Source organism: Sturnus vulgaris, chromosome 11 (genome assembly GCF_052056855.1).
Source record: "Sturnus vulgaris isolate bStuVul1 chromosome 11, bStuVul1.hap1, whole genome shotgun sequence".
In the NCBI taxonomy this organism is placed as follows: Eukaryota; Metazoa; Chordata; class Aves; order Passeriformes; family Sturnidae; genus Sturnus; species Sturnus vulgaris.
Window position 1 is genome coordinate 14,122,673 of NC_142253.1, and position 24,421 is coordinate 14,147,093.

A 24,421-nucleotide genomic window follows, 5' to 3' on the forward strand; every position below is an offset into this window, starting at 1 on the left:
GCGGCCGCGCTGTCACTCGTGTGTGATGTCACATCGCAGACCCGCCCCCGACCTGGAGCTCCGCCCCCATGTTTTGGCCACGCCCCCTGCTGATGCCTCCGGTCCCAGTCCCGGTGCTGGGGGGGTTCTTGCCGCAGGGACCGGCCATTCTTGCCGGGGACTCGCAGCCCGGGACCGGTCGTCAGAGCCCTAGGGCCCCCAGCGCTGCCTCCTCTGCCCTCCGTGGCCCTTTGGGCCGTCCTGCAGCTGGAAGCCCCTCGTGGTGACAGTGACAGTGTGTTGCTACTTTCTATAGCATGAACAACTCGTTCTGCCCCTCAGGGACCCTTAACCAGGCTCCACTGTATGGCCTGTGGAGCATGGCCTCTGGTCCCTTCCCATGTTCTTTGTGGAGTTTCAGGGACCCATCCTTGGCCATGCTGGGGTAGTGTTTGTGTCTGGGACAGTTGATGCTCTAAAGAGCTAAGAACTGCTTTTGTGCTGAAATTTTATTATGTGAAAACAATTTCTTTTCTCTTTGGCATAGGGGGAGTCAGGGAAGGACAGTGGGAATGCCCTGCACTGGTCTCTGCAATGCAACGGGCTTCGGGAGAGACTATCCCAGCCTGTACAAGTGGATGTGCCACCATCTCTGGCTGGAAGCCTGTCGAGTTTTGTTTTGGTCTTGGTGGCCCCAGGCTGCTGTGGAGCTGCTGCTCAGTCTCTGGGGCCGCAGAAACCCATGCCAGGGGCGGTGCAGAAGGAGCTGGGTGGACAAGGAACTCACTTCCCCATCTATCCAGGCAGCAGGAGCAGAAAGGCAGCTGTGGTCAGGGAGGGGAGCTCTACCTAGGAACTGAGCTAGCTCGAACTCATGGGGATATATCAGAAGGGTCCAAACTGCAGTGTCCAAAAGGCTGGCCAGGTTGGGTATCCCACCTTGGCCTCATCCATGTCCTGCACCTCCTGCTTCATTATCTTCTTTGTGGTGCCTCCTGTAAGCCCCATCAGGACTTGAAAGACACGGATGGAGAGCTCCCGCACAGTGTCTCACTCCTTGGGGTGGAGAGGAGTGTGTGAAGATGGACATCTCCAAAACAGCCTTGGGCAGCCCTGCTCCAGAAGGAAGTAGAGCTGCAGCACTGCAGGTCTGCCCGGTGAGGCTTGGTGCCCCCGGGACTGGAGGTCCTGCGGAGGGCTGGGCAGGTCAGGGCAGGGTGTGCCGTCGTCCTGCCACGGCCAAGGGTGGATGGGTACGGGCGGGAATTCGGGAGCAGCCTGGAGCTGTGGGAGCAGCGCGGGGCTCCGGGGACGCGGGCAGTGCATCCTCCGGCCGGCAGAGGGCGCGAGCGGGGCTGGGCGGGGCGGGGCGGGCGGAGGAAGTGACGGCGGCGGCGGGGCCGGAGAACGGTACGGGCGGGACCGGGCTGGGCTGGGGAGCGCCGAGGGGAGAAGGGCGGGAGAGGGGCTCAGTGGTGGCCCAGTGATGGGCCGGTGATGGGTTCAATGACGGGTTCAATGACAGGATCAATGAGGGGATAAATGATGGGGTCATTTATGGTGGGTCATGGTGGGTCAATGATGGGTCAGTGCTGGGGTCAGTGATAGGATCAATGATGGGTTGGTGGAGGGGTCAGTGATGGGCCAGTGAGAGGGCCAATGATGGGTTCAATGACAGGTTCAATGACAGAGTCAGTGAGGGGATAAATGATGGGGTCAATGATGGGTCAGTGCTGGGGTCAGTGATAGGCTCAATGATGGGTTGGTAGAGGAGTCAGTGATGAGCCAGTGAGAGGGTCAGCGATGGGGTCCGTGATGGGTCAGTGGTGGGGTCTGTGATGGGGTCAATGGCAGGTCAAACGACAGATCAGTAATGAGCTGAGTGTTGGGTCAGTGAGGGTCAGTGGTGGGGACCTGTGTTCATGGTGCAGCCATGAGATGGGAGCAACAATCAGCTGGGTGATGCCCAGTATCTGTTTCAGTATCTGTGAGTGCTGTGTGGTTTGGAGCAATTAGGGTGCAGGCAGGGTGAGTGCCCTATGTGGGGTGCTGTGTGGGAAGCAGGGGGTGCTGTGTGGGGCCCTGGATAGACGTGTCATTCACACTGGGGAAGCAGAACCAGGCGCTGTGATTGGTCACGAGCCGGGGCTGCTTCCTGCTGCGCTGGCACCCAGGGCAAAGGAGCCAGCAGCAGCCGGCAGGGTGAGTGTGAGAAGGGTGAGCGTGAGCAGCGTGGGTGTAAGCAGGGTACAGGTGTGAGCAGGGTGAGTGCAGACAGGGTGGGTAGCAGCAGAATGAGCACAGAGAGGGTGGATGAAGGCAGGGTAAGTGCAGGCAGGGTGGGCGGCAGACAGATGCTGTTGGAGTCCTGGTGTGGCTTTGCTGGGCAGATAGAAGGAAACCATCACCCACTCAGGAGTCCTGGTGGGGTTTGGCATCTGAAGGGGAGAGTGCAGGCTGGGCTGTGAGTCAGGAGTCTTGGAGTTAGGGGGATGACTCCACCATCGCTCTTGGGGGCACCTAGGGTGTGGGAGCACAGGCTCAGGCCCTCCCCAACCCCCAGAGGGGAAATGGGGCAGTTTGCTCAATCGTAGTTAATCAACTGGTGTGGTGGTTCTTCCTGCCTTCTGCCTGCAGCTTCTCCTTTGTAAGGGGAACTGCCAGGCTGAGAGAGCAGTTGGCACGCTGTAGGATAGGGTTTTCTCAGAGGCTCTTTGGACTCCTTAGAACCCCAGCTCTGAGAACATGTGTGATGAGCTAGCTGGTGCCAAGGTGGCAGGAGCTAGTGGCAGGGGCTGGGGAGGAGGCAACGCCAGCACTCTGCCTCCTGCCCCTTAGGTGGCTTGGCAGTGCTAAACCTTTCTTCAGGTCTCATGGCATGATTTCCTGGAGCTGGCACCATGTGCCACTTCCCTGCCATGAATCTGTTGTTTGACCTTGGACCCGCCAAAACTCCATGAACTCATCTGGCTATGCTGCTGGGGAACCGCGCCTGTACTGGGGCCAGTGGTGGGCTGGGGGGAACACACGCCTGGTCTGTGGCTCACTGCCTCTAAGCTGTGACCTGCTTGGTTTCCTGTCAGTGAGAAGAATGGGTTCCGTGTCAGAGGAGCTCAGCTTGGTCCCCTTGCACCAGAGGCCGGAGCTGCTGGAAGCCTGTGCCGAGCTGCTGGGCGAGGAGTGGGGGAAGAGCCGGGCATCGCGGCTCCACTCACTGCAGCGCTCCTCGGACGCCTTTCCCACCTGTCTGCTGCTGATCCGGAGCCAGGGCCCAAGCGAGACCCCTGCCGCCCGCGAGGGGCCCTGCGAGCTCGTGGGCCATGTCCGACTGTCCCGTGTGGTTGGCCGTCCCCATGACCTCTTTGTGGAGAGCGTGGTGGTGGCCCGGGCGCTGCGGGGCCGGGGCTATGGGCGGCGGCTGATGGAGGCCACTGAGCGGTGGGCCCGGGCCCGGGGCTTTCGCTGCCTGCACCTCACCACCCACGACAAGCAGCATTTCTATGCCCACCTGGGCTTTGTCCTGGGTGAGCCGGTGCAGAACATGGCCTTTCTCAGCCCGGCTATATCCTCTGAGGTGCTGCGGCTTTTCTCTGCCCCCTCCGGGGCTGCCACTGCCACCACTACCAAGCCGTGGGTACCCGCTGCCCCCCCGCCTCCCCTCCCGCCCCTCTCTGTTCCCCCACCGCCTCCCCCACCGACTGTCATCTGGGCAAGGGGTGTCCTGGCTGAGAGCAGCGAGCAGAGCCTCCTGGAATCCCCACACCGTGATGCCAAAGGGCTCCCCATCTTCTGGATGAAGAAGGATATCCGAGGGACTGGGGCCCCGAGCCACTGATTAAAAGCAGTGTGGGCGGGAGCTGCCCGACGCAGCACTGCCTGACTGCCTGCCATTCTTCAGGTCTGGCACCAGCTCCCCCAGCCTCCATGGTTCACTCTGGCCCCACTGCTGGGGGCAGGGAGGTCGTTCCCATGCCCTACCCTACCTGGGCATGCTGCCTCTGCTCCTGCCTGGCCCCTAGCTCACCTGGCTGGGGCTCTGGGACCAGCACAACCCCAGGCTGTGGGGTTGGCACTAGTCCCCAGGAGCACTGCCCAGTTCCACCAGTGTCTCCTCCACTCAGGATTTGCTGTGGGACAGCTGGGGCTGGTGGCATGTCGTGGCTTCCAGCATGGTCACAGCTGTCCTCACTGAGCAGCCTAGGGAAACTGAGGCACAGGATGGCTGGTGGGGGGGCACTGTGGGAGGAGGGCATGGCAGTGGCACTGCAGAATCGGGTCTCCTGCATTGTGTGGCAAGGGGGGCAGGTGGCCAAAGCCCCCTAAGGCAGCCAGCGTCAGTGAGAGCCAGAGGCATGGGAGCGGGAAGGTCAGAGAGAGTGTCCGGCCTCGCAATGAGGGATTAGCACTGCCCTTGCTGTATCACGCGGCCCTGAGCTCGTTCCCCGCCTAATCCCCTCATTCTGGGCAGTTGGCCAGCACCGGGCAGGGGCATCAGACCCCTCTGGCCCTGCTTGGGCTGTGAGGGAGAGAGCTGCCCCTTTGGCCCCACCATGCCTCTTGGGGGGACTCAGTCCTTCAGCAAATCACCCAGCCCGGCTCAGTGCTGTGCTGAAACAGGTACCAGGACGTCTCCGTGCCTCCACTCTGGGAGCTGCAGGGAAATTGAGGCACTGGGGTCAGTGCCTTGCAGTGCTACTCCAGAGCTGTGCCATGGCTGTGGTGGTGCAAGCAGGATCTCAGCACCAGAGAGCAGCAGGCAGAGGTAACACTGGCAGTGCTGAAGCAGGAGGGGTGTCAAACCCCCAAGGGTACCCAGTTGTGTCAGGTTTTGGAGTGGGCAGCATGTGTTTGCAGGACAGCCCCTGTGGCTAGTCCTAGTCTACCATGTGCCAGGGTGGCAGTACCTGCATTGCTGGAATGCCCACTGCATCCCACAGCCTCACCCCCATGGCTCTCCTTTCCTCACAGGGTGCCGGCCCCACAAGCAGCTCCTGAGGCGGGATGGTGCTGGTGCTGATGCTGGCACTGTGGGCCTGCCTGGCACTGGGCACAGCCAGTGAGGAGAGCCCGGCACCCGAGCCCCTGGCAGGTGGCCAGCCCTTTGCCGTGGTGTGGAATGTGCCCACCGGCCGCTGCCAGCGCCGCTTTGGTGTGGGGCTGCCCCTCAGCGACTACGGCATCGTGGAGAACCAGGGCGGCCACTTTGCCGGCCAGAACATCACCATCTTCTACAAGAACAAGTTTGGGCTGTACCCCTACCTGTCACAGCAGGGTGTCCCCCATAATGGGGGCATCCCCCAGCGTGTCTCCCTCGAAGCCCACATTAACAGGGTGGCCGAGGACATCCACATCCTCCTGCAGCCTGCTTTCCATGGCTTGGCTGTGGTGGACTGGGAGGAGTGGAGGCCCCTGTGGGCCCAAAACTGGGGGGTCAAAAAGATATACCGGACAGCCTCAGAGCAGTGGGTGCAGGACCAGCATGGCATCCTGCCGGCACGGCAGCAGCTCCGACTGGCCCAGCTGGAGTTCGAGCAGGCGGCACGGGCTCTAATGGAGGAGACACTTCTGGTGGGCCGGGCCCTGCGCCCTGGGGGGCTCTGGGGTTTCTACCGCTTTCCCGACTGCCTCAACAGCAACTGGGCCAAGGAAGCAAACTACACGGGGCAGTGCCAGCCGGCAGAGGTGCAGCGTAACAACCACCTGGGCTGGCTCTGGGCCGCCTCTTCTGCCCTCTATCCCAGCATCTACCTGCCGCTGGCACTGCCGCCCGCCCTGCGCCAGCGCTACGTGCACCACCGGCTGCGCGAGGCCCTGCGCGTGGCCGCCTTCGGGACCGACGGCCTCCTGCCCGTGATCGCCTACTCCCGCCTCTCCTTCCGCCGCTCATCCCGGTTTCTGCAGCTGGTAAGCACTGTCGGGCCGCGGAGTGCTGGCCGCGGGTGCGTTGCGGGGTTCTGGTTGGCACAGGGACAGAGGTTGTGTCCCCCAGACCGGTCACATCTCTGTTCCTGGCAGGCTGACCTGGTGCACACCATCGGGGAGAGTGCGGCTCTGGGAGCGGCTGGACTCGTGCTCTGGGGTGACATGTTGTACTCTCGCTCGGCTGTGAGTATGGTCCCCTGCAGCACTGGAGATGGCATGGGATGTACGGGATGGTCACATCCCCTGTACCCACAGGGAGGGCTGGCCAGGGCTCTGTTGCTGTAGTGGGTTCTCACTGGTGCTTCCTCCCCAGGAAAGCTGTGCGAGCCTGCGCCACTACCTCGTGTCCACCCTGGGTCCCTACGTGGCCAATGTCACGGCAGCAGCCCGAGAATGCAGCTATGGGCAGTGCCACGGACACGGGCGCTGTGTGCGCCGGCAGCCCCACAACCTGGACAGCCTCCTGCACCTTGGCCCCAGTGCTGGCCCGTGGGCTGCTTTCCGCTGCCACTGCTACCGTGGCTGGGCAGGTGAAAGCTGTGACCAGTGGGTACGGCTCAGCCCTGCCACCTCCTGCCAGGTGCCCGCCCACACTCACAGCCTCTATGGGCACAAGGATCTCACATCCTCTGACACCTGCCTGCCACAGGGCACGTGGGGCTGGTGACAAAGGCTGGGGGCCGCCACGGTCCCCTACCCCAGCAGTACTGCTGCTGGCACTTCCTATGATCTCATTAACCTAAATAAATTCTCCTGGCACAGCTGGCATGGTCTTTGTGGGCAAAACTGAGGGACTCTGTGGTGTGCCCAGGCCGGGCACAATTGCCATTGCTGCTGAGAGGCAGCACAGTTTGGCTCTGGATGGGTCCAACAGTGCCTCAATTTTCCTGCATGGGCTCTGCCGTGATCCCATGGGCTGGCAGCCCCTTTACCCTGGGAAAGGGGGCATGGGGCACTGCCACAACCTGCTGTCCCTTTGCCACTGGCACTGTGCTGCCAGAGCCCTGACTACGCCACCGGGCCCCCCTCCCCATAGCTATTTTTATCGCCCCCCAACCGTGTTTCTCACTGTCCTATTTTAAGCGGTGCAGTTGGCGCACCGGGAACCCAGTGCCCAGCTCCTGGAGGCCCTGCACCACCTCACTGTCCGCTCACGCTGCCCGGGCACAGGGAGCCATGCCCAGGGAGGCTGCAGAAGGTACTCTGGGGAGTGGGCTTGGGGCTAGCGGGGACTCTAGCACCCTAGGGGACACTGGGTGATGCAAGGCTGTGGGGCTGGGGTGGAAGCAGTGGACAGATGATGCCCTCTGCCATGGGGGCTGTGGGCAGAGATGCCTGCCCAGGGAAAAGGGGGTCCTGGAGGGCTGCAGGTGTAGGGCAGCAGGGTCTGGGGAGGGTGCAGGCAGCTGGCGGGCACAGCCCCCTGCACCAAACCTACACAACCAACTGTGCCCCCCCCCACCGGTGGCAAGTGGGTGCAGGGGTGATGTGGGTACCTGTGGAGCAGTCCCTAACCAAGGGTAGGGCCACGGGGAGGGTCTGAGGGGACCCTGGGTACCAGCCGAGGCTCCCCCAACCCTGGCGCCTGCCAGCCCTGCGGGTGACACACAGTCTGGACAGCAGCAGCACGGCGCCATGCTGCCCTGCGACACGCCACTGACCCCGGGAGGGATTGGGAGTGGGCACACTGCCAGCCTGCCCTTCTCTGCCAGGGCACAGTGCGTGGGCCCTGCCCACTGCTCAAAAACACACAAACACCAGGAAAATAATCTTTTCCCTCTACCCCAATGCAAGCATGGTTGCTTCCCAAAACAGTGCTGGAGCAATGCCTACTTCCAAAAAGCCCCCTCAGTCCCATGTGATGTGTTCATTAGGGCAATGGGCACCAGGGCCCCCGGCACAGCATACACCCCACATCTCCTTCTCTGCACCCCAAAGCAGCACACTACCTGCAAGGCGAGCCAGGCTCTGCCGCAGACTGGCACTGCCCTGCAGCTGCCCACCGGCTTCCAGCTGGCCCTTGGAGCCCCAGCCAGTCCCACAGTGCCTGGGCCATCCTGGCTGGGGGGTGGCACATTCCTGCCCCCAAGCCAGGGTCAGATTCCAGCCCCACTAACAAGGCTCCGGGATCCTGGCCACCAGGCACCCGCTAACTGCTCTGATGACAGCGGTGTGGCCAGGGATGCACAGACAGTGCTTGCCCACTGTGGCTGCAGGGCTATGCCAAAGGAACACCAGCCTTTTGGCTGCCTGCCCTGGTGCAGAACCCGGTTGCCAAGGCTGAGAGCCTCCCCGCTCTGGTCCCACAGGGGTGCCCAGGGCAGGCGGGCGCTGTGGGCAGGGCACAGGCTGACCCTTTGCCTCCACTCCAGCAGACAGCATGGGAAGGGCCGAGGGTGCTGTGCTGGCAGAGCCTGGGGACCCTGACAGCAGTGAGTCTGGAGCCATCAGCTTGCGCCCCGTGGAGTCCATCAGCGACCTGTACTGGGCCTCAGGCGGGCACAAGGGCACAGAGGGTGAGAGCACTGCAGGTAGCACTGTGCTAGCCCTGGCTGTGCCCATGGCCAGGCTCTGACCCCTTCTCTCCCCTGCCTGCAGGCAATGGCCCGGCTTCCTCCAGCAGCCTGCACCGGCCCCCACCTCGGCCCGTGTCCCCCGTGTCCCCGCCGCTCCTGCCCACCCTGCGCCCCGTGCCCACCACTAGGCCCTGCCCCTGCCTCGGCCCTGGCCACCCCCTGCTGCTGGCCCTGCTGGCGCTCCTGGCACTGTCGAGCCTGGTCCTGGCCACACTGGCCATCTACCTGAGTGGTACGTGGCACTGGGCAGGGTGGGGAGACTGGGAACTGTGAGGGGGCTAAACTGCCCCACCCTCAGCACATCCCCATCCTCTCCCCACAGTCCTGCAGAGCCAGTCGGTGCGGGCGCTGGCCCAGTGGCTGGAGAGTCAGGAGGACGCCGTGCACCAGCTACGGGCAGCCAGCAGGCAGCTCTGGGCCCACCTCAACACCAGTGCCCAGCCTGGCGGGCACCGCTGAGCTGCCCTGGCCCCACCACAGGCTCTGGGCTGCCACAGGAAGGGGCACCGAAGGGCAGGAGGGGGGAACGGGCAGCCTTACCCGCTGAGACCGGGCAGCATTGCCCCTTGGGGCACAGGGGCAATCCCGGCCCCTGCCCCAGGCTGAGAGAGAAAGAAACTGGGCTGTAAAGACCTGCATCCACCCCAAAGACAGCCCTTCCTCTTAATAAGGCAGAAGGCATACTTCAATTAGCCTTTTAATTACCTCTTACAGTCAAAGTCTTAGAAAATCACCATGATAGATACATTCCCAGGGTGGCAGGCACTGCCAACTGGCATGGCCCCATGCCTGCCTGGGCAGTGGCCCTTCCCCGTAATTAATTTCCAACAAGATTACTATTTCATATAAAACATTTGGCTGGAAAAGGGCTGAGTGGGCAGCTGGCAGGGCTGGGCAGAGCTTGCCACTCCACACTGCTCTGCCACCATCGCCGATGCCAGGCTGGCTGGGGAGGCAGGGGCTGTACCTAGCATGGCAGGGCGAGGAGGACACTCCTGCCACAGACACCAGGACCAGCTGCTCTGCAGCCCTGCACAGCTCTGCCCTCCCACCCACCCTTCAGGCTGTGCCAGGCCACCCTGGTGCCCCTGCAGGACTGGGGAGGGTGTACATGAGCCCTGCCGCTGAAAGAGGCTGAAGGAGCCTGGGTGACACCCCCTCCCACTGTGCCACATGGATCCCCAGCCACAGAGCAGGCACACGGCAGCAAGCCACCACCTCCCCCTGCTCTTCTTTTATCCTTCCTATTTTTTGGTTAAAAAAATAAAAGAGAGGGCAGCCCCTCCTTGGGGCAGCTCCAGGTATTAAATACTCTGCTGTACGCGAATAAAAGCCTGAGGGCTGGGGACACCTGCCCCTCACAGTGCTGGGTCTGCAGTCCAGGTGGGCTGGGGGCTCTGCCCCACTCTGCCCATCACAGCACATCCGCCCGCTTGTCCCGCACGCGGCTCCGGGCTTTGGTGCGAGCTTTGAAGGCAGCCGAGTTGTAGAGGTGCTAGAAGGAGGGAAAGAGAGATAGCTTAGGGATGCCCCCTCCCCAGCAGTGCCTTCCAGACTCAGGCACTCATCTGGAGCCCACGGTGGCAGAGGATGGGACTGTGAGCACAAATCTGGGAGGTGGCAACCACCTTCTCGAAGCGGGAGACCTTGCAGGCTTTCAGTGCAGCCGCATCCAGCACCAAGGGGGGCCCGAGGCCGAAGATCTCCCGTAGCAGCTCATTGTTCTGTAAAAGCAGGAGTCTGTCAAGACTCACCAGCACCAGCCCAGCATTCCCTGGTGCATCTGCCCAGCCCCTACCTGGAGGTGGTGGTGGATGCCAGAGCCCAGCACCTCCTTGAAGGCTTGGTAGGTGCGCTGGCGTGCCCAGCTGTCCAGGTACATGCACTCCAGGCCAAATCGGATGGTCTCCTCCTGGTACTCCCCACTCTGAGCAGAGAGAGGGGCATCAACAATAACCTGGGCACCAGCCTATGTGGCCCCTGGCTCTCCACAGAGAGGAATCATCAGGCAGCTGGGAAACAGCCACATAGTGGCAGGGCAGGGCAGCACCAAGCTCTGGTACCTCGATGAATCGCAGGATGTCTCGGAAGATGGATCGCTGCCTCCGTCGGTCTGTCTTGGCTCGGTACTTGTTGCTCTCAGTAGCCAGGACCTTGAGTTGGGTACACAGGAACTCTGTATCTTGATGGCACAAGTCCTCCTGCCAAAAAGCAGGGGATTTGGAGGGATGAGCTCCAGGGACTGCCCACTGCCATGGCCAGGACAGGGCTGGGGCATCACAGGGGCCAGCCCCTCTGCCTGGGCACCTGGTGGTGACACTGGTCAATGCCAGTTCGGCTGGGGCACGGGCAGGGTGTCACAGCAGCTCCCTCCCTGCTGCCTGATAAGTGCCCACCCACTGCTCCCACTGCCACAGCCCATGCCTTACCTCCAGGTCCTGGGCCAGCTCAAAGAGCAGCGCAATTGTTTCCCCAGCCAGGATGCGCAGGGCAACGCTGCTGCTGGTCAGCAGTGGGGGCAGCTGCAGCCAGCGACTGCAACAGGGAGACAAGAGGGCAGTCAGGGAGGGCAAGCAGTGCCCCAGGGGCGCCATGCTCCGCAGCTGGCTGCCCCACACCAGCCTCCACTCACTCCTCACCCCACTCACTTGTCCAAAATGCTCCTGAGGTGGGAGGGGGGGCAGATGGTGAGGAGCAAGGACCATGACTGGAGCGCACTGCAGTGCAGAGGCCCGTGCTGGGCAGGTGCCGAGCCCAGTTCGCCTGTGCTGGGGGGACTGAAGATGGCCTCCAAGCAGGACAGGCATGAAACCAGGTCCTGGAGGAGAGAAACTTGCCAGTCAGACCAGAACTGCCATGACAATGCCACAGTGAGCTGTGCACTGGGGACCAAAGGGGTTCCACCATGCCAATGGGCGCCAGAAGCCCCTTGGGGCAGGAGAGGCTACTCCATCCACAACACCCCATCTCTGCAACACAGGCCTCCCGCAGCTCAGCTCCAGGCTGCCCAGGGAAGGGGCATGTGCTGTCACTGATGTCCCTGTACCCCTACTCCACCTCAGCTCCAGGCTGCCCTGGCACTATGGGCTGAGGGCAGGTGGCATGGCAGCCCCTGGGTGCCCTCTTTCAGGGGTACAGACAACACCCAGGTGCAGTTACCTCGAGGTCAGCAGCAGCAATGTAGCAGCACGTGCCCAGGGCTGTGGCACACTGGCAAGAGAAGTGAAGGAAACACAGTCAAATTAGGCCTGGCTGGGTCATGCTGGGCCTGATCCAGCACCCAGCCAAGGGACAGCTGGGCTGGGGTGCCCCTTCTTTGCCCCACCACGCTCCTGTCACCCTTCCGGGACTGCAGGGGCTCCCAAAGGCATTGCCTGGGGTCTCTCCACCACGAAGGTGTCCCCAGGAGGAAAGGGGCCAGGCCTTACGCTCTGCCGGGCACTGGGGCTGGCTGTGCTGTCTGTCAGGATGCTGACGAGCAGGGGCTTCAGGCTGCGGAACACCTCTTCTCCCTCCGGGCCAGAGCCCATCTGGAGGCAGAGGAGGGTGAGGACGGTGCCCGCCAGCGCCTGCTCCTCTCCTTTACCTGTGGGAAGCACGAGAGAGCTCCCTCAGACACGGCTCACCGGCCCCCCGGTACCGTCCCCCGCCGCCCGCACCCTGACCTTTCTTGAGGCACTTCTCCAGGGAATCGGTGAGCGTGAGGCGGCGCTCCAGCAGGAACTCGGACAGGGTTCTGGAGGACAGGGCCAGGCGCAGGCTCTGCAGTGCCGCCTGCCGCGCCTTGGCGCTGCGAGACACCGGGGACGTCACGGGCTGGGGGATCCCGGGACGGGACACGTCCCTGCCCCTGGCTGGCAGCGCTGGCAGGGACGGGCAGCGTGCCCGGAGCGCCCACGGGGGCGACAGCCGCTCCTCACCTCTTGTCTAGGAGGTTGTCCATGTGCTCTTTCAGCCTGTCCTCTACCTCCTCCTCCTGGCCTTGCTCACTCGCCGCCTCGCTCCCTGCCCGGGCAGCACCACGTGAAGCCAGGGAGCCCGAGAGCGGGGGACACCGCGACCTACGTGGGGGTCACCATGGGGTCCGCGTGGCTCACCTGGTCCCTCATCGGCGGGGCCGGCGCTCTCGCTGGCACTGCTGCAGTGGCTCAGCACCTCGCTGCCGGCCTCCTCCTCGCTGCCGGGCGAGCTCGCCCGGGCGCTGCCGGTGCCGCCTGCGAGGGTGCGGAGCAGACTCGTGTGAGCCCGGCGCTGTCAGCTCGGCCATGTCACACACGGCCCCCCGGCCCCGCTCCCCGGCTCCCCTCGCCCGGGCCCCCCCCACTCACGGCGCGCGGCGCGGCGGGAGCGCGGCATGGCCGGCGCGCGCGGACCCCGCGCCCCGCCCCTGGGCCCGCCCCCGACTCAGGCCCCGCCCTCTGGGAGCGCCCCCCACCATCTGCGCGTGCGCCGCGAGAGCTGCTCCAGTCCCGGGCTCTTGTCGCCGTCCCTGTTCTTGCCCGTCTCCCTGGCCCAGCCCCGTGTCCCTCTCTCTGCCTTTCTCCCTGTCCAGGCGCTATGTTAATCCCTACTCCCTCAGTATCCCTGCCTCTCTCCCTGTCTTGACACTATCTTTATCCCTGGTCCCTAATAGGAAAGATGTGTACTGAAGTCTTTACAAGCAATTCGATGGGTGAGGGTTTTTAGGAGAAATGAGTGTTCCTGTCTTTGGGATGGGTCTAAATGTCTCTACTAACCTCAAGCCACACAGGTTCGGTACAGAACCCAGACAGTTTGACTACAGTTTGAATTCCTGAACTTTGAATTCCTTAGCTTCAGGGCAATAGACAAATGGGTCTGCACAAAGTCTACAGCAGAACTCAGATAGCCTGAACTTCGGAAGTTCAGGGGAAAATTATATGTTCAAGGGAGAAACGTGGTAGGCGGTTCGGAAAGGCTGTACCTTCCTAGTACCTCAGCCAATGGGGAAAGGAAGAGAGCAACATGCAGCTGGGAGTTAGGATAAAAGGAGGCTGTATCAGAACGTCGGGAGAGAAACCCTTTGGGGGCATGGCCCAGTGGAGTCTCTCCCTTTATTCAAATAAATTTGCAGGACTCCTCTGTCTCCTTTATGGACACTGGCTTTTTCTAACGTGATTTTCTGCACATCTCTGCCCCTGTCCCTGTCTCTGTCCTGGCTCTGTCTTCATAGCTGGCCACTCACTATCCCTGCTTGTATCCCTTCTTTTGTCCCTGCCCCTGCCTGCATCTCATTAGGAAAATCTCATTCTCTAAGTAAAGTACCAGTTAGTCTCTCTATTATGAAGTGTTTTGGCCTTTACTAAGATCTATATACCCCGTACTATGTTGTACACTGCATAACTGTGGTTGGGTAGGCAGGCAGATAAGGCCCACAGCCTGGGCCCTCCAACAGCTCCCTGGGTGCTTCATCTGGCCTCACAGATAAACACCCCTTGAGGTAGTGAGACTGACTCTAGAATGAGGAAAGAGGGATGCCAAAGCCATAGAATTACACTTGCTTTATTTACAAAGCCATGGGGACAGCAGGGAATTGATGAAACCTTGCTGTACCCCAACAGTTGAAGGGTGTGAGAGCCACATGTGAACCACATTTGGGTTGCCTCGATTTGACTAGGACAGCCCCTGAGTGTGAATAAAGAATGTCTCTTGTCATGCTCATCTTGGTGTCCTCATTTTGTTCCTCAGGCTGCATGAGCCAGGTGTGAAATGTCCATGACACCTGTCCCTGCCCACAGCTCTGCCCCTGCATGTAACCCTGTCCCCAGTACCGGTCCTCTCCGTGCCTCTCCTCCTAATAACCCTGCCCTTGCCTGTATTCCTGCCCTGTGGTCACCCAACACTAAGGGGACACCTACCCCTCCTCCTGCCCACATCCCTGACCTGGACATTTGCTGCTGCTGCCAATCACAGAATCACTGGGTTGGAAGAGACCTTCAAGATCATTGAGACCAATCCATGCCCTAACACCTCAACTAAACCATGGCACTGAGTGCCACATCCAATCTTATTTTAAACACAACCAGGGATGGTGACTCCACTGCCTCCTCAGGCAGATCATTCCAGTACTTTATTACTCTTTCCATAAAAAAAACTTTATCCTAATATCCAATATCTCTACTTCTGTCCTTGTCCCTACTCCTGAGTATATCCCTGTCCATCTCTCCTCTGCCCTATCTGTACCCCATTCCTGTCCCTGACCCCAAATGGACCCTATCTCCCTCTTACTCATATCCCTGCCCCTGCTGCTGACCTTGCTTTGACTCATTCTTGTCCCTATCCCTGGTCCTCCCTTCTTCCCTTCCTCTCCTAAGCCTCTGCCTGTCTCCTGTCCATGTTCTGACTCACTGCCCCTTTTTGCTCCTGCCCCTATTCCCTATCCTGCCCCTATTCCCATTATTGCCAGCTCCTGCTCCCAGGAGCACACTCCCCTTCTACCTACAGCCTCCGCCCATCCTCCTGGCCCTGCGCCGAGTTTGTGAGTTTCTGTTATTTGGCTCTTCCCTGTTTATTTGGGCCAGGAGCGCAGTCGCGGGTTCCTTTGCACTTTCGTTTCCAGCTTGGCAGAGGCAGAAACTGAAATTGCGTCAGGAACGGAAAACGAAACTCCAGATTTCCCAGCTTAAGGTAGCACGGGCCATAACATCCTACACGTACTAGCTACTGCCTCTCTACCACCCCCACCCTGAGCTGGATGTCAGGGTGATGTGCAGCCACTCCTGCCCCCTCCACCACCCCGCGGTGGTGGCACCGGAGACACCCGGGGGATGCCGTGGGAACGACCTGGGTCCACCTTAAGTTCCCGGCGGTGACGCACTGGGGCGGTGGCCCGGGAAGATTTAAAAGCTGCTGCAGACAGGAGCAGGCTGTGGGGAGTGGGAAGGTGCTGACGGGAGTAGACGGAGCGGGCAGCAAATTCAGAAAAGGGCAAAGGGAGCGACACACCTGTCAGTACGGATATGGACTGGGCGACATCCACGGACGGACTGAAAATAGTAACCACCAAGAAGTTGGATGGCTGGATCGCGGACACCCTGCAGCCCAGCCCAGCTTTCACCATGCAGGTGAAGGAGGCAGTGGGGCAAATCTGTGAATTTCTGAAGAGGAACTGCTTTGGGGATGAAATCCACGTTCTAAAGACTGTCAAGGTGAGTGCTGCCTAGCTTGGGGGCCAGCTGGCACCCCTGCTGCCACCCATGTCCCATGCTCCAGCTCCTGCCCTGCCTCAGTTTCCCTTGGCAGCTCCAGGAGTGGTGGCAGCCGATCCTGGTGCTGGCAGTGGCACTGAGCAGGCAGGGTCTCTCTCTGCAGGGCGGATCAGCAGGCAAGGGCACAGCTCTGAAGAACAACTCTGATGCTGATGTGGTGCTCTTCCTCAGCTGCTTACCCAGCTATGAGGAGCAGAAGAAGAACAGAAAGCATATCCTGGATTTGATCATGATAAGGCTGAAGGCTTGCAGGGAGAGCTTGCAGTTCAAGGTGTACTTCAGTGAGCCCAGGTACAAGGGGCCTGACAACACGCCGCGCTCCCTCAGCCTTACTCTGTCCTCCAAGATGACTAAAGAGTCCATTGATGTGGATATCTTGCCTGCCTATGATGCTTTGGGTAAGGGCTGCAGGCTGGCACAGGGATAGGCAATGGTGTCAGTACTGGGATGGCTCTCACTCTCCTTCTCACCCACAGGGCAGGTGACTCAGAATGCCCGACCAAATGCAGAAGTGTATGTGAGACTCCTGGATGCCCGCAGCCAGCCCGGGGAGTTTTCCCCGTGCTTCACTGAGCTGCAGAAGAAGTTTGTGAAGCGTTGCCCTGCCAAGCTGAAGAACCTCCTGCGCCTGGTCAAGTACTGGTACAAGAAGGAGGTGAGGGGCTGCCCAGCTTTCCCAGTTCCCAATAGACACCCATCCCAGCCAGCTCTCACCCCCATCTCTGTTTTCTCCCCAGCTGCTGAGTCCACAGTACCCCAATGCGCACCTGCCCCCTAAGTATGCCCTGGAGCTGCTGACCATCTATGCCTGGGAGGAGGCCACAGGCTCCTCCGACTGCTTTGACATGGCTCAGGGCTTTCGCACAGTGCTGGAACTGCTGCGCCTGCCCCAGAAGATCTGCATCTACTGGGAGACGTACTACTCACTGAAGGACAGAGAGATTGGTGCCCATGTCAAGAGGTTGCTGCGCAGTTCCCGGTGAGGACCATGCCCAGTGGGATTGTGCCCGCTAGCCCCATGGTACTGACCAGGGCTGACAGCAATGCCCACTCTCTGTGTTTGCAGCCCTGTCATTCTGGACCCTGCTGACCCCACGGGGATCCTGGGCCAAGACAAGGACTGGCTCTTGATGGCACGTGAAGCTGCCAGATACTGCAGCTCACTGCCCTGCCTTCAAAATGTCCAGCCCTGGGATGTGCAGGTAAGGCTGCCTGAGCCTGTGAGTATCACAGTCCCCCACCCCTGCCCCTGCTGTTTTGCCCACCTGCTCTCCTGTCCCTGCAGCCAGCCCGGCCCGTGACCATTGAGGTGGTGCAGTTGTTAGGTGACAGACTGACAAGGACTGTCAGCCCCTACACCACCATTAGGGAGCTGAAGGAGATGATCCAGCAACTGTGGGGCATCCCGCCATACACACAGCGCCTGGCACAGCAGGACTCAGGCAGAAGCAACATCATCCTACAGGATTGCGATACCCTGGCCGAGCATGGCATCTTCTACAACACCACGCTGGTGCTGCTGCAGACTGAGCCTCAGAAGATGGAGGTCTTTGTCAAGGATGATAAGAATCGGACCACTACCTACACGGTGCTGCCCACTGACACCGTCCGACAGCTGAAGGAGCAGATCCAGGCTCGGCAAGGGCCTTCTGCTAATGAGCAACGCCTGACCTATGGCCCCCAGGAGCTGGAGGACCAGCACACACTGGCGCACTACGACGTCAAGCCCATGAGCACAATCTACATGCTCCTACGGCTCCGGGGGGGTGCAGGCTCCCAGCTCTCCTAGTTCCCTGCATGCTTGCCTTCCTGAGCATTGCCCTCAGCACCAGCCCATGCCCCTGTGTACCCTCCTGTCATGCTGGAAATAAATACTTAGTAGACCCTTGAGCTGCTTGGTCTGTTGGGAATAGTGACAGGTGTCACATGGGGTGGTCAAAGGGGTTGGAGCCACCAGTCCTTTGGGGTGAGGGGGGGCCTCAATGCTGCAAGCTGCTGAGATGGCATAGGGACAGAGAGGTGCAGTACAGCAGTGCTTGGTGGGGTCAGGCGTGCCAGCCTGCTGACAGCTGGACCTCGTGAGAAAAAAACCCAGCTCTTTTCTCTGTCTGCTCCTGCCTGCACCACTGCCTGCCTGTGCTCAAGTGTCTAGGCTGGGGTGCAGCCAGAGCTGGGACGTGGTTTGTGCTAGTAGCATGGTGTCACCAGAGGCTGTGGGATGTGGCCAGTGCCACCAGGTGTCCCGACAGCAGGAGGCAGCAGACTCCGAGGTCACCTTTGGTCACTGACTTAATTGCTGCCTGCTGGCACTGGGGAAGTTTGGTTTTCATCTTCCAGAAATCAAAGTGGAGCTGAAAGTACGGGGAGCTGGAAGACTGAGGGAAACCCATGAATCTTGGCAATGTCCCTGCAGGTCTTGTCTCCCTTCAGCCCTCCAGTGTTACCGAACATCCCACCCCTTTAGCCTTAGGGCGCCAGAGTGGATCGACGTTGTGAGGCACCGGACTGCTCCCGACAGTGCTTCCTAGGGCTCTGGGTCAGACGCAGGACCCTGGGCGGCTGAATCTGCTTTATTGTGCTCAGTTAGTATAAGGTCCCCTGTGCCACTGGTCTACACCCAGGGCGGTGGGTGCCACCTTTATGCCCCCCCACATCTCCTCTTTGTGTCCCCCTCCTCCTGCTGGGCCCCTGTGTCCCACCAGTGCCTGTCCTGCCCCTCTGTGCTCCCACTCCTGCCTGTAGCCCCTTCGGGACCCGAGTGTCACCCAGCTGTGCCGTCCTCACGCAGTACCGTGCTGGGGGGAGGGGGGCACCGCCTGGCCCTGCAGGTTTACATTCATCGTAACAGTCGTTAATAAATATTTCGGTGACTCTGCGATGCTGGCAGCCGGCTGGGTCCCCACCGGTGTTGGAGCCGGTGGCGAGGGCAGTCGGCAGCCCCTCAGGGGGCTGCTCAGCCCGGCTGCCCTCCTGCGGCCCCGGAGCTGCAGCCCCCCGCCACTGCCCACGCAGTGCTGCCGGTAGGGCGGCCGAGGCTGTGCCCCACCTGCGGCCCTGCCCCTAGGCAGAGCCCGGCGCCCGGGGCCGATCCCCGGGTCACCAGGGGGATGCGCTGCGGGGGCCCCGCTCGGCCCGCGGCCCCTCGTGGGTGCGCCGGCGACGGGCTCTGCGCGGCTCCTCGCCCTGCCCGCGCCCGGGGGCACCGGCGGGAGCGCGGGCTGGTGGCGGGGGTCTTCCCCGGCTCCAGAGCCTCTGGCAGACCTTGTCCGTGGCTCCCAGCGGTGGGCGCTCCACCAGCTGGAGGAAGTCCCGGTACCAGACCTTGCGGCCGGGGATGGCGGCAGCGAGCTGGGCGTCTCCGGCAGATGCCACGCCCGTGGCCTGCCAGGGGCCGATCACCTCCAGGGAGAGTCGCAGCAGGGGCTGGGTGAAGCCGTGCTCGGTGGCGTGGCAGAGGTAGAGGCCGGCATCAGATCGCTGCACGCTGCGCAGCAGGACACCCCGCTCTGTCCGCACCACCCGCTCGTCCATCTGCACCTGCAGCCGCCATGGGGATGAGAGGTCAGCTCGGCACGACATGGCACAGTGCCACCGGCGGTACCCGGCCAGAGACAGCCTACCTCTCGCTGGGGATCGTTCAGGGTGCGCTGGTATGTCCAGAGGATGTGGGCTTGCAGGGATTTGGGGATGCACTCCAGAAAAACAGTGCTTCCTTCCACTCCGTAGAGTTGCTTCTGGGGCACGGTGTCCCGCCTGGGATCTGCAGGGACATAGCGTGGCTGTCAGCCCCTCACCATGGCAGGGCTGGCTCCCAGACTCTGTCTGAGTCCCAGCTCACCTTCAGAGCAAAGCACGTTAGGGTCACCATTGCGGACATCCTGCCGGCGGAAACGCCTGTGGGAAGGTGATGGAGGAGCAGGGGCTGCAACAGCGTGACCTGTGCTCCTCATCATGAACTCGGGGCAGGCTGGCTGCCCCACCACTGCATCCTGGCATGTCACCTACCTCTTGGTGTTGGGCACGTAGCGGGTGCAGGTGTTGCCATCCCAGGCGCAGTATGGGTCCCGGGCCAGGCAGCACTCAGCACAAGCTTTGCCATAGGCACTGCAGCGGTGCAGGGGCAGCTGGGCCAGCGCTGTGGCTGAGCCAGCATACAGTTGATGCTGGGGGAAGAGCAGAGCTGAGCACCCCCATGCTGTGGCACGGGCTAGGCAGAGCCACAGTGCACACAGGAATGCCCAGGGGTCCCCCCTTACCCGCTTGGAGGAGAGCTGCAGGCTGGTGATAGGGGAGGCATCCTGTGGGCAGAGCATGGGCAGGAGTTAAGGGTGCATGGGGGAACCTGGGTATGCAGCCTCCTGCCTCCCATATCCTGGCAGCTGGAGTGCCCTGGCACAACCCAGAGCATGGACCACACATGAGGGTGCTTTGGGGAAGTCTTACTGGTGGGATGTGGAACCCTGACCCTCACCTGGAAGACCTGCAGTTCCTCCAGCAGCAGCGGCTCCATGCGGTGCCAGCTCTCCTTGGGCACTGAGACCACCTTCAGCACTGTGCCCACATCTGCAGGCAGGGAGGGGTGAGGCCACGGGTCCCAGCCCCAGCATCCCCCTGCTCTCCCTCACTGTGCCCCATCCCTAGGGTCACTACATGCCTGTGCCAATGAAGAGGACATCATAGTGGCCATCAGCAGCGTTGACACGGTCGACAGCAATGCGGGTGAAAGTGTAGGGTGTGGCAGCTTGCAGGAAGAGAGGGCGCTGGCCATGGGGCAAGACAGGGTTATACATCAGCGGGTGGTGACGGGCAAACTGGATCACCTCATCTGGGAAGTCCTTGGTGGAGCCAAAGGTGCCAAAGGTTTTGCTGGGGCACTGCAGGGAGACAGCACTGGCTAAGCAGGGTCTCACACTCCACTTCCCCCACCCCACGGAGTGGCATCCCACTGGTGGCACCAGCCAGGACACCCCTACACCACATACCATGCCTGGGCGGGGGTATGGCACACGCCCCTGGTATGACACCCACTGGTAGTTGGGACCTTCCTTGTGTGCAAAGGGACCCAGGAAAGCCCGGCGGATGTCAGCCATGGTGTAGACACAGACAGCTGAGCCTTGGAAAACAGAGCTGGTGGGAGAGAGAGGGGAAAGATGTGAGGGGGACAGGGGGACATCACTGGGTATGTGCAGGGAACTGGGGAGGGGGCTTGACCTGGAGGTGGAGAAGATGGCATAGACCAGAGGGTTGCGCTTGTCTTTCGTCTGCAACAGGAAAACATCCCCTGCAAGCAGGGAAGGCATCAGTGCTGCCAGTGTTGCTCACAGCTACACTGGTGGGGTCACATCCCCGTTCACTCACGGAGCTCATCAAAGTGGGTGTCTGCCCCGTCAGGTCCTGGCATGGCACAGACTAGCCGAGCCTTTAGGAATGTTGTCCACTTATTCACCAGGCTGCGCTGCCCGCCCATGTCATTCTGCCAGGGAAAGGAGGACACGGGTGTCAGCAGCAGCAGCTGGCACTCCTGGGCACCCTGGCCCTCAGCCCACCTGTCTGTGGATGCTCTCACCCGGCAGATTTGGCCAATGCGGGCGAAGCTGGTCTTGCCCAGCCCCTGCTGCCATTCAACTGCTGTCTCACGGAAGAAGAAGTAGATCTTGTCGTCGTCGGGGTCCTCGCTCTCTGGCACCCAAAAAACGGCCACAAACTTGGGCTCTGGGGACAGAGGAGTGGTGCTTCCAATACCTCTACTAGTTCTGCTGCCCAAATACCCTGGAGCACCTGTTAGGGTCCCAGGGGAGGGTGCAGAACCAACCCTGCCCAGCTGCAGAGCAGAGGCAGAGCGAGGCTGGGACTCCACCAGACACTGGGGGTCTGGAGGAAACACAGGAACCCCTGAAATCACCCTCTGGAGGCAGTGAAGGACAGTGTACATCTGAGCCTGAAGGAGTCATTGCCCTGATGCTTCCAGGCAGCAGCACTGCTGTGCCAGGGTGCCAGTGGCCCCCCTCGCCCCCCGCCCTCCCAGTCCCCAGCACTGACCGTTGAGCCAGCGAGAGTCGTGCTGCTCCGTGCGGATGGAGGGACGCCGGCCCAGGCTGCGGAAGATGGTAAAGTCACGGCCCATCAGATCGGTGGCCACCCCAGAGTAGAGCTCCTCGCCTGGCAGGCACCGAGGGAAGCGTTATAGGGGACCCCCCCGGCACCCCTGTGCCACGCTGCACCCAGTACCCGGCTCAGAATGCCCTTACCCACAAGGACAGAGGCAGCTGTATGCCGGGGGTCATAAGGGCTCTTCCCTTTGCCATCCTCAGTGTGGTGGAGGTCCAGCTTGAAAACAGGCTCCTGGAGAGGGGTAAGGATGGGAGGTGGGCAGTTTGCAGCAGCTGGGGGCTGCGGTGGTGCCAGGGGAGGCTCACTTCTGCATGCTGGCCAGCCTCGACAAAGGCACAGACTGGGTGGAAGGCACCAGTGCCACAGGCGTACAGGTGGGTCCGGTTGTAGGGGTGCAGGATCTTCACAAAGTTCATGCACTCAGCCTGGGGATGGAGGGAATGAAGGGTGAGGTAGTGCTGGGGCAGATCCCTGGTACAGTCCTGGCATTCCACAACACTCCCCATCACTCACAATGATGTCCTTGCCGGCCCAGTTGCATTCCTCCCTCCACTCCACGGGAGCCGGCCAGTAAATCTGCGGGAGGAAAAGGGGATGCTCACAGCACCTGGTGCACCCACTACTGCCCTGCCAGCATGTCCCCCCCGCCCTGTTACCTTCCTGTCCCGCTGGCTGATGTCATCCAGGGCCAAAGAGAGGAGGTGGTTCTGGGCGCCCACGAAGAGACGGCCGCGCTCTTCGTCCAGGAGCAGGGCCTCGTAGCAGCAGGAGTGCTCCAGCGAGAAGAGGCGCAGCCCATGGCGAGCCCGCAGCTCTGCCGGGACCCACCGGCACTGCTCAGCCCGGCCCCACCACTGCCTGTCCATCTCCACTGCCCCGGACACGCTCCGAGGCAGCCTGGGTCAGGCCACGGCCCCCTGCCATGCCATCCCCTCCCCCAAACCTGTCCCACTGGCTTGACTAGGTTCACTAAGCCTTTGCCTGCCCAGCATTCGTCCCCATGCCAGCCCCACACCCATCCCCGTGTCCCCCGAGACTCATCCCCAAATCACTCAGCAATGATTCCCATGCCCCTCGGCACCCATCTCTCTTCAGCGCTCACCCGGCAGCAGGGGAGAAGGGGCCATTCCCTGCCCTGCGGAGCTAATCCCACCGTGGCGGGAACAAACAGCCCTTTGTCAGGCTGGGAGGACAGCCCTTGCTGAGACCCGCCGCTGGACAAAGCCCCCTGCGCCGTGCTGGAGCCCATGGAGTGGCCAGGAGGGACACGGCTCCAGGTAGCACGACATTCCCAACAAGTATGGCACAGCTGTGGCTAGGGAGTGCCACCACGGTGTACACAGGGATAGGGGCACCTGAGCCTGCACATGCCAGGGGCTGGGAGTGAGGTCCCAAGCACCTGCACGGCCCCAAGGACAGGCAGGTTGCCCTGGAGGGGCTGGCATTAGGAAAGGAACATGGCAGCCAGTACCAACACCTGATAGCCCGCGGGGAGGGTGGCAGCAGTTCCGGGGACGTGCCAGCGCTGGGGTTTTGCACCTCTCCCACGAGGGTCCCCCCAGGATACTCCTGTCCCTCGGGATGATGCTGGATGCTGCTGACACGTAACCAGTGCATCCACACCTGACCCCCCCCTCCCCGCCCATGTCCCATGCTCACCGGGGAAGGACAGCTTGAGGCGGGGGGTGGCAGCGGGTGGGGGGCGGCCAGCGGCGAGCCCGCGCAGCAGAAGCAGGAGCAGGAGCAGCGTGCGGCTCATGGCTGGGGTCTGGCTGGTGGCGCCGCGGCTGGGGCAGAGAAACAAGACCTCAGCTCGGGTTACAGCCTCCTCCCCACAGCCCCCAGACCACGATCCCTCCCCGATGCTGCGATGATGTCTGGAGAGCCCTGAGCATCAGCATAGGGCAACTCCAGGCATGGCATGAGGGGATCCCCCGCTGGATTCAACCTGGCAGTTGGAGAGGATATGAGCCAGCCACGTCCCTCCCTACTTTTAAGCCCCCGTTAATCCTACCCCAAACATAATGGGCTTCAGAAACACCCCTTCTGCTCCTGCCCGTGGGGAAACAGAGGAAGCCCAGCCAAGTAGCATCCAGCCCTGCCCATGCCTGTCTGAACCCATCAGCAGGAGTGTGCTGGGCTCTGCCCATTCCTGCCTGCAAGCACAGAGCTGTCCTATAGGAATGGGGACAAGGACAGAGAAAGCACCGAAGTGGTGACAACTAGATAGAGAACCCTGGGCAGACAGTGGGTTCCTGAGCACTGAGCAAGCTGTCTGTGATGGTAGTCATGGGATCCCGTGCCTCAGTTTCCCCCCCTGCGACAGCCCCACCGTTAGCCCCTGGCCTTTCTTGTACCACCATGCAAATGGGAGCAGGATTTGTGGGGCTCTGGCTAAGCAAGTGCCCACAATACTCAGAGGGGCCTATGCTGGTGTGTCTGCCACTCTGATGGGTGCCCCACCACGAGGTAGGGAAGTCCTCCTCCGGCTCTGACAGCAGCATGCTCTCCTCTGGGGAGTGGGAGGTGATGGTTATCAGGGCACTGTGCCAGAACACAGATCCCACCTTGCCCCCTGGCCGTGCTGCAGTGCCTTGAGGAAGGCAC

The 24,421-nt window shown here is 61.5% G+C and overlaps 6 protein-coding genes across 11 annotated transcripts; 4 read left to right on the forward strand and 2 right to left on the reverse strand.

The window, feature by feature from the left end:
- The first annotated feature begins 75 nt into the window (after positions 1–75).
- Positions 76–3,815, forward strand: NAA80 (N-alpha-acetyltransferase 80, NatH catalytic subunit). 3 transcript variants are annotated; one of them, XM_088171183.1, is made up of 2 exons: positions 76–1,136; positions 3,063–3,815. In XM_088171183.1, exon 2 carries the CDS (start codon positions 3,071–3,073, stop codon positions 3,812–3,814), a length of 744 nt encoding a protein of 247 aa, XP_088027309.1. In that variant the 5' UTR covers positions 76–1,136; positions 3,063–3,070; the 3' UTR covers position 3,815. The 3 variants fall into 3 exon arrangements, with proteins under 3 accessions (XP_088027309.1, XP_088027310.1, XP_014725044.2); XM_088171184.1 differs by lacking the exon at positions 76–1,136 and adding an exon at positions 1,191–1,389; XM_014869558.2 differs by lacking the exon at positions 76–1,136 and adding an exon at positions 1,411–2,181.
- A 1,165-nt stretch (positions 3,816–4,980) lies between these two features.
- Positions 4,981–6,662, forward strand: HYAL3 (hyaluronidase 3). 2 transcript variants are annotated; one of them, XM_014869612.2, is made up of 3 exons: positions 4,981–5,883; positions 5,995–6,084; positions 6,215–6,662. In XM_014869612.2, the coding sequence occupies exons 1-3, from the start codon at positions 4,981–4,983 to the stop codon at positions 6,566–6,568; spliced, it is 1,347 nt and encodes a 448-aa protein (XP_014725098.2). In that variant the 3' UTR covers positions 6,569–6,662. The 2 variants fall into 2 exon arrangements, with proteins under 2 accessions (XP_014725098.2, XP_088027305.1); XM_088171179.1 differs by having other exon boundaries at positions 4,981–6,084.
- Positions 6,663–8,089: 1,427 nt separating this feature from the next.
- LSMEM2 (leucine rich single-pass membrane protein 2) lies at positions 8,090–9,168 on the forward strand. Its single transcript, XM_088171185.1, has 3 exons — positions 8,090–8,417; positions 8,500–8,709; positions 8,800–9,168. Exons 1-3 carry the CDS (start codon positions 8,282–8,284, stop codon positions 8,934–8,936), a joined length of 483 nt encoding a protein of 160 aa, XP_088027311.1. The 5' UTR covers positions 8,090–8,281; the 3' UTR covers positions 8,937–9,168.
- Positions 9,162–12,873, reverse strand: IFRD2 (interferon related developmental regulator 2). 2 transcript variants are annotated; one of them, XM_014869613.2, is made up of 12 exons: positions 12,806–12,873; positions 12,575–12,691; positions 12,398–12,482; positions 12,143–12,213; positions 11,906–12,063; positions 11,637–11,687; positions 11,126–11,295; positions 10,907–11,012; positions 10,541–10,678; positions 10,276–10,404; positions 10,106–10,201; positions 9,162–9,972 (listed from the first exon to the last, which is right to left on the reverse strand). In XM_014869613.2, exons 1-12 carry the CDS (start codon positions 12,831–12,833, stop codon positions 9,892–9,894), a joined length of 1,230 nt encoding a protein of 409 aa, XP_014725099.2. In that variant the 5' UTR covers positions 12,834–12,873; the 3' UTR covers positions 9,162–9,891. The 2 variants fall into 2 exon arrangements, with proteins under 2 accessions (XP_014725099.2, XP_088027307.1); XM_088171181.1 differs by having other exon boundaries at positions 12,143–12,267.
- Positions 12,874–15,342: 2,469 nt separating this feature from the next.
- Positions 15,343–17,593, forward strand: LOC106849130 (2'-5'-oligoadenylate synthase 1-like). Its single transcript, XM_014869559.2, has 6 exons — positions 15,343–15,643; positions 15,807–16,101; positions 16,180–16,358; positions 16,441–16,682; positions 16,770–16,905; positions 16,989–17,593. Exons 1-6 carry the CDS (start codon positions 15,455–15,457, stop codon positions 17,490–17,492), a joined length of 1,545 nt encoding a protein of 514 aa, XP_014725045.2. The 5' UTR covers positions 15,343–15,454; the 3' UTR covers positions 17,493–17,593.
- A 662-nt stretch (positions 17,594–18,255) lies between these two features.
- Positions 18,256–23,585, reverse strand: SEMA3B (semaphorin 3B). Of its 2 annotated transcripts, XM_014869560.2 has the most exons (17): positions 23,474–23,585; positions 22,471–22,628; positions 22,328–22,390; positions 22,120–22,239; positions 21,952–22,045; positions 21,743–21,862; positions 21,270–21,415; positions 21,062–21,176; positions 20,915–20,984; positions 20,686–20,830; positions 20,358–20,577; positions 20,175–20,266; positions 19,960–20,001; positions 19,709–19,866; positions 19,542–19,597; positions 19,324–19,463; positions 18,256–19,240 (listed from the first exon to the last, which is right to left on the reverse strand). In XM_014869560.2, exons 1-17 carry the CDS (start codon positions 23,571–23,573, stop codon positions 18,800–18,802), a joined length of 2,280 nt encoding a protein of 759 aa, XP_014725046.2. In that variant the 5' UTR covers positions 23,574–23,585; the 3' UTR covers positions 18,256–18,799. The 2 variants fall into 2 exon arrangements, with proteins under 2 accessions (XP_014725046.2, XP_088027304.1); XM_088171178.1 differs by having other exon boundaries at positions 20,686–20,984.
- Positions 23,586–24,421: the final 836 nt, after the last annotated feature.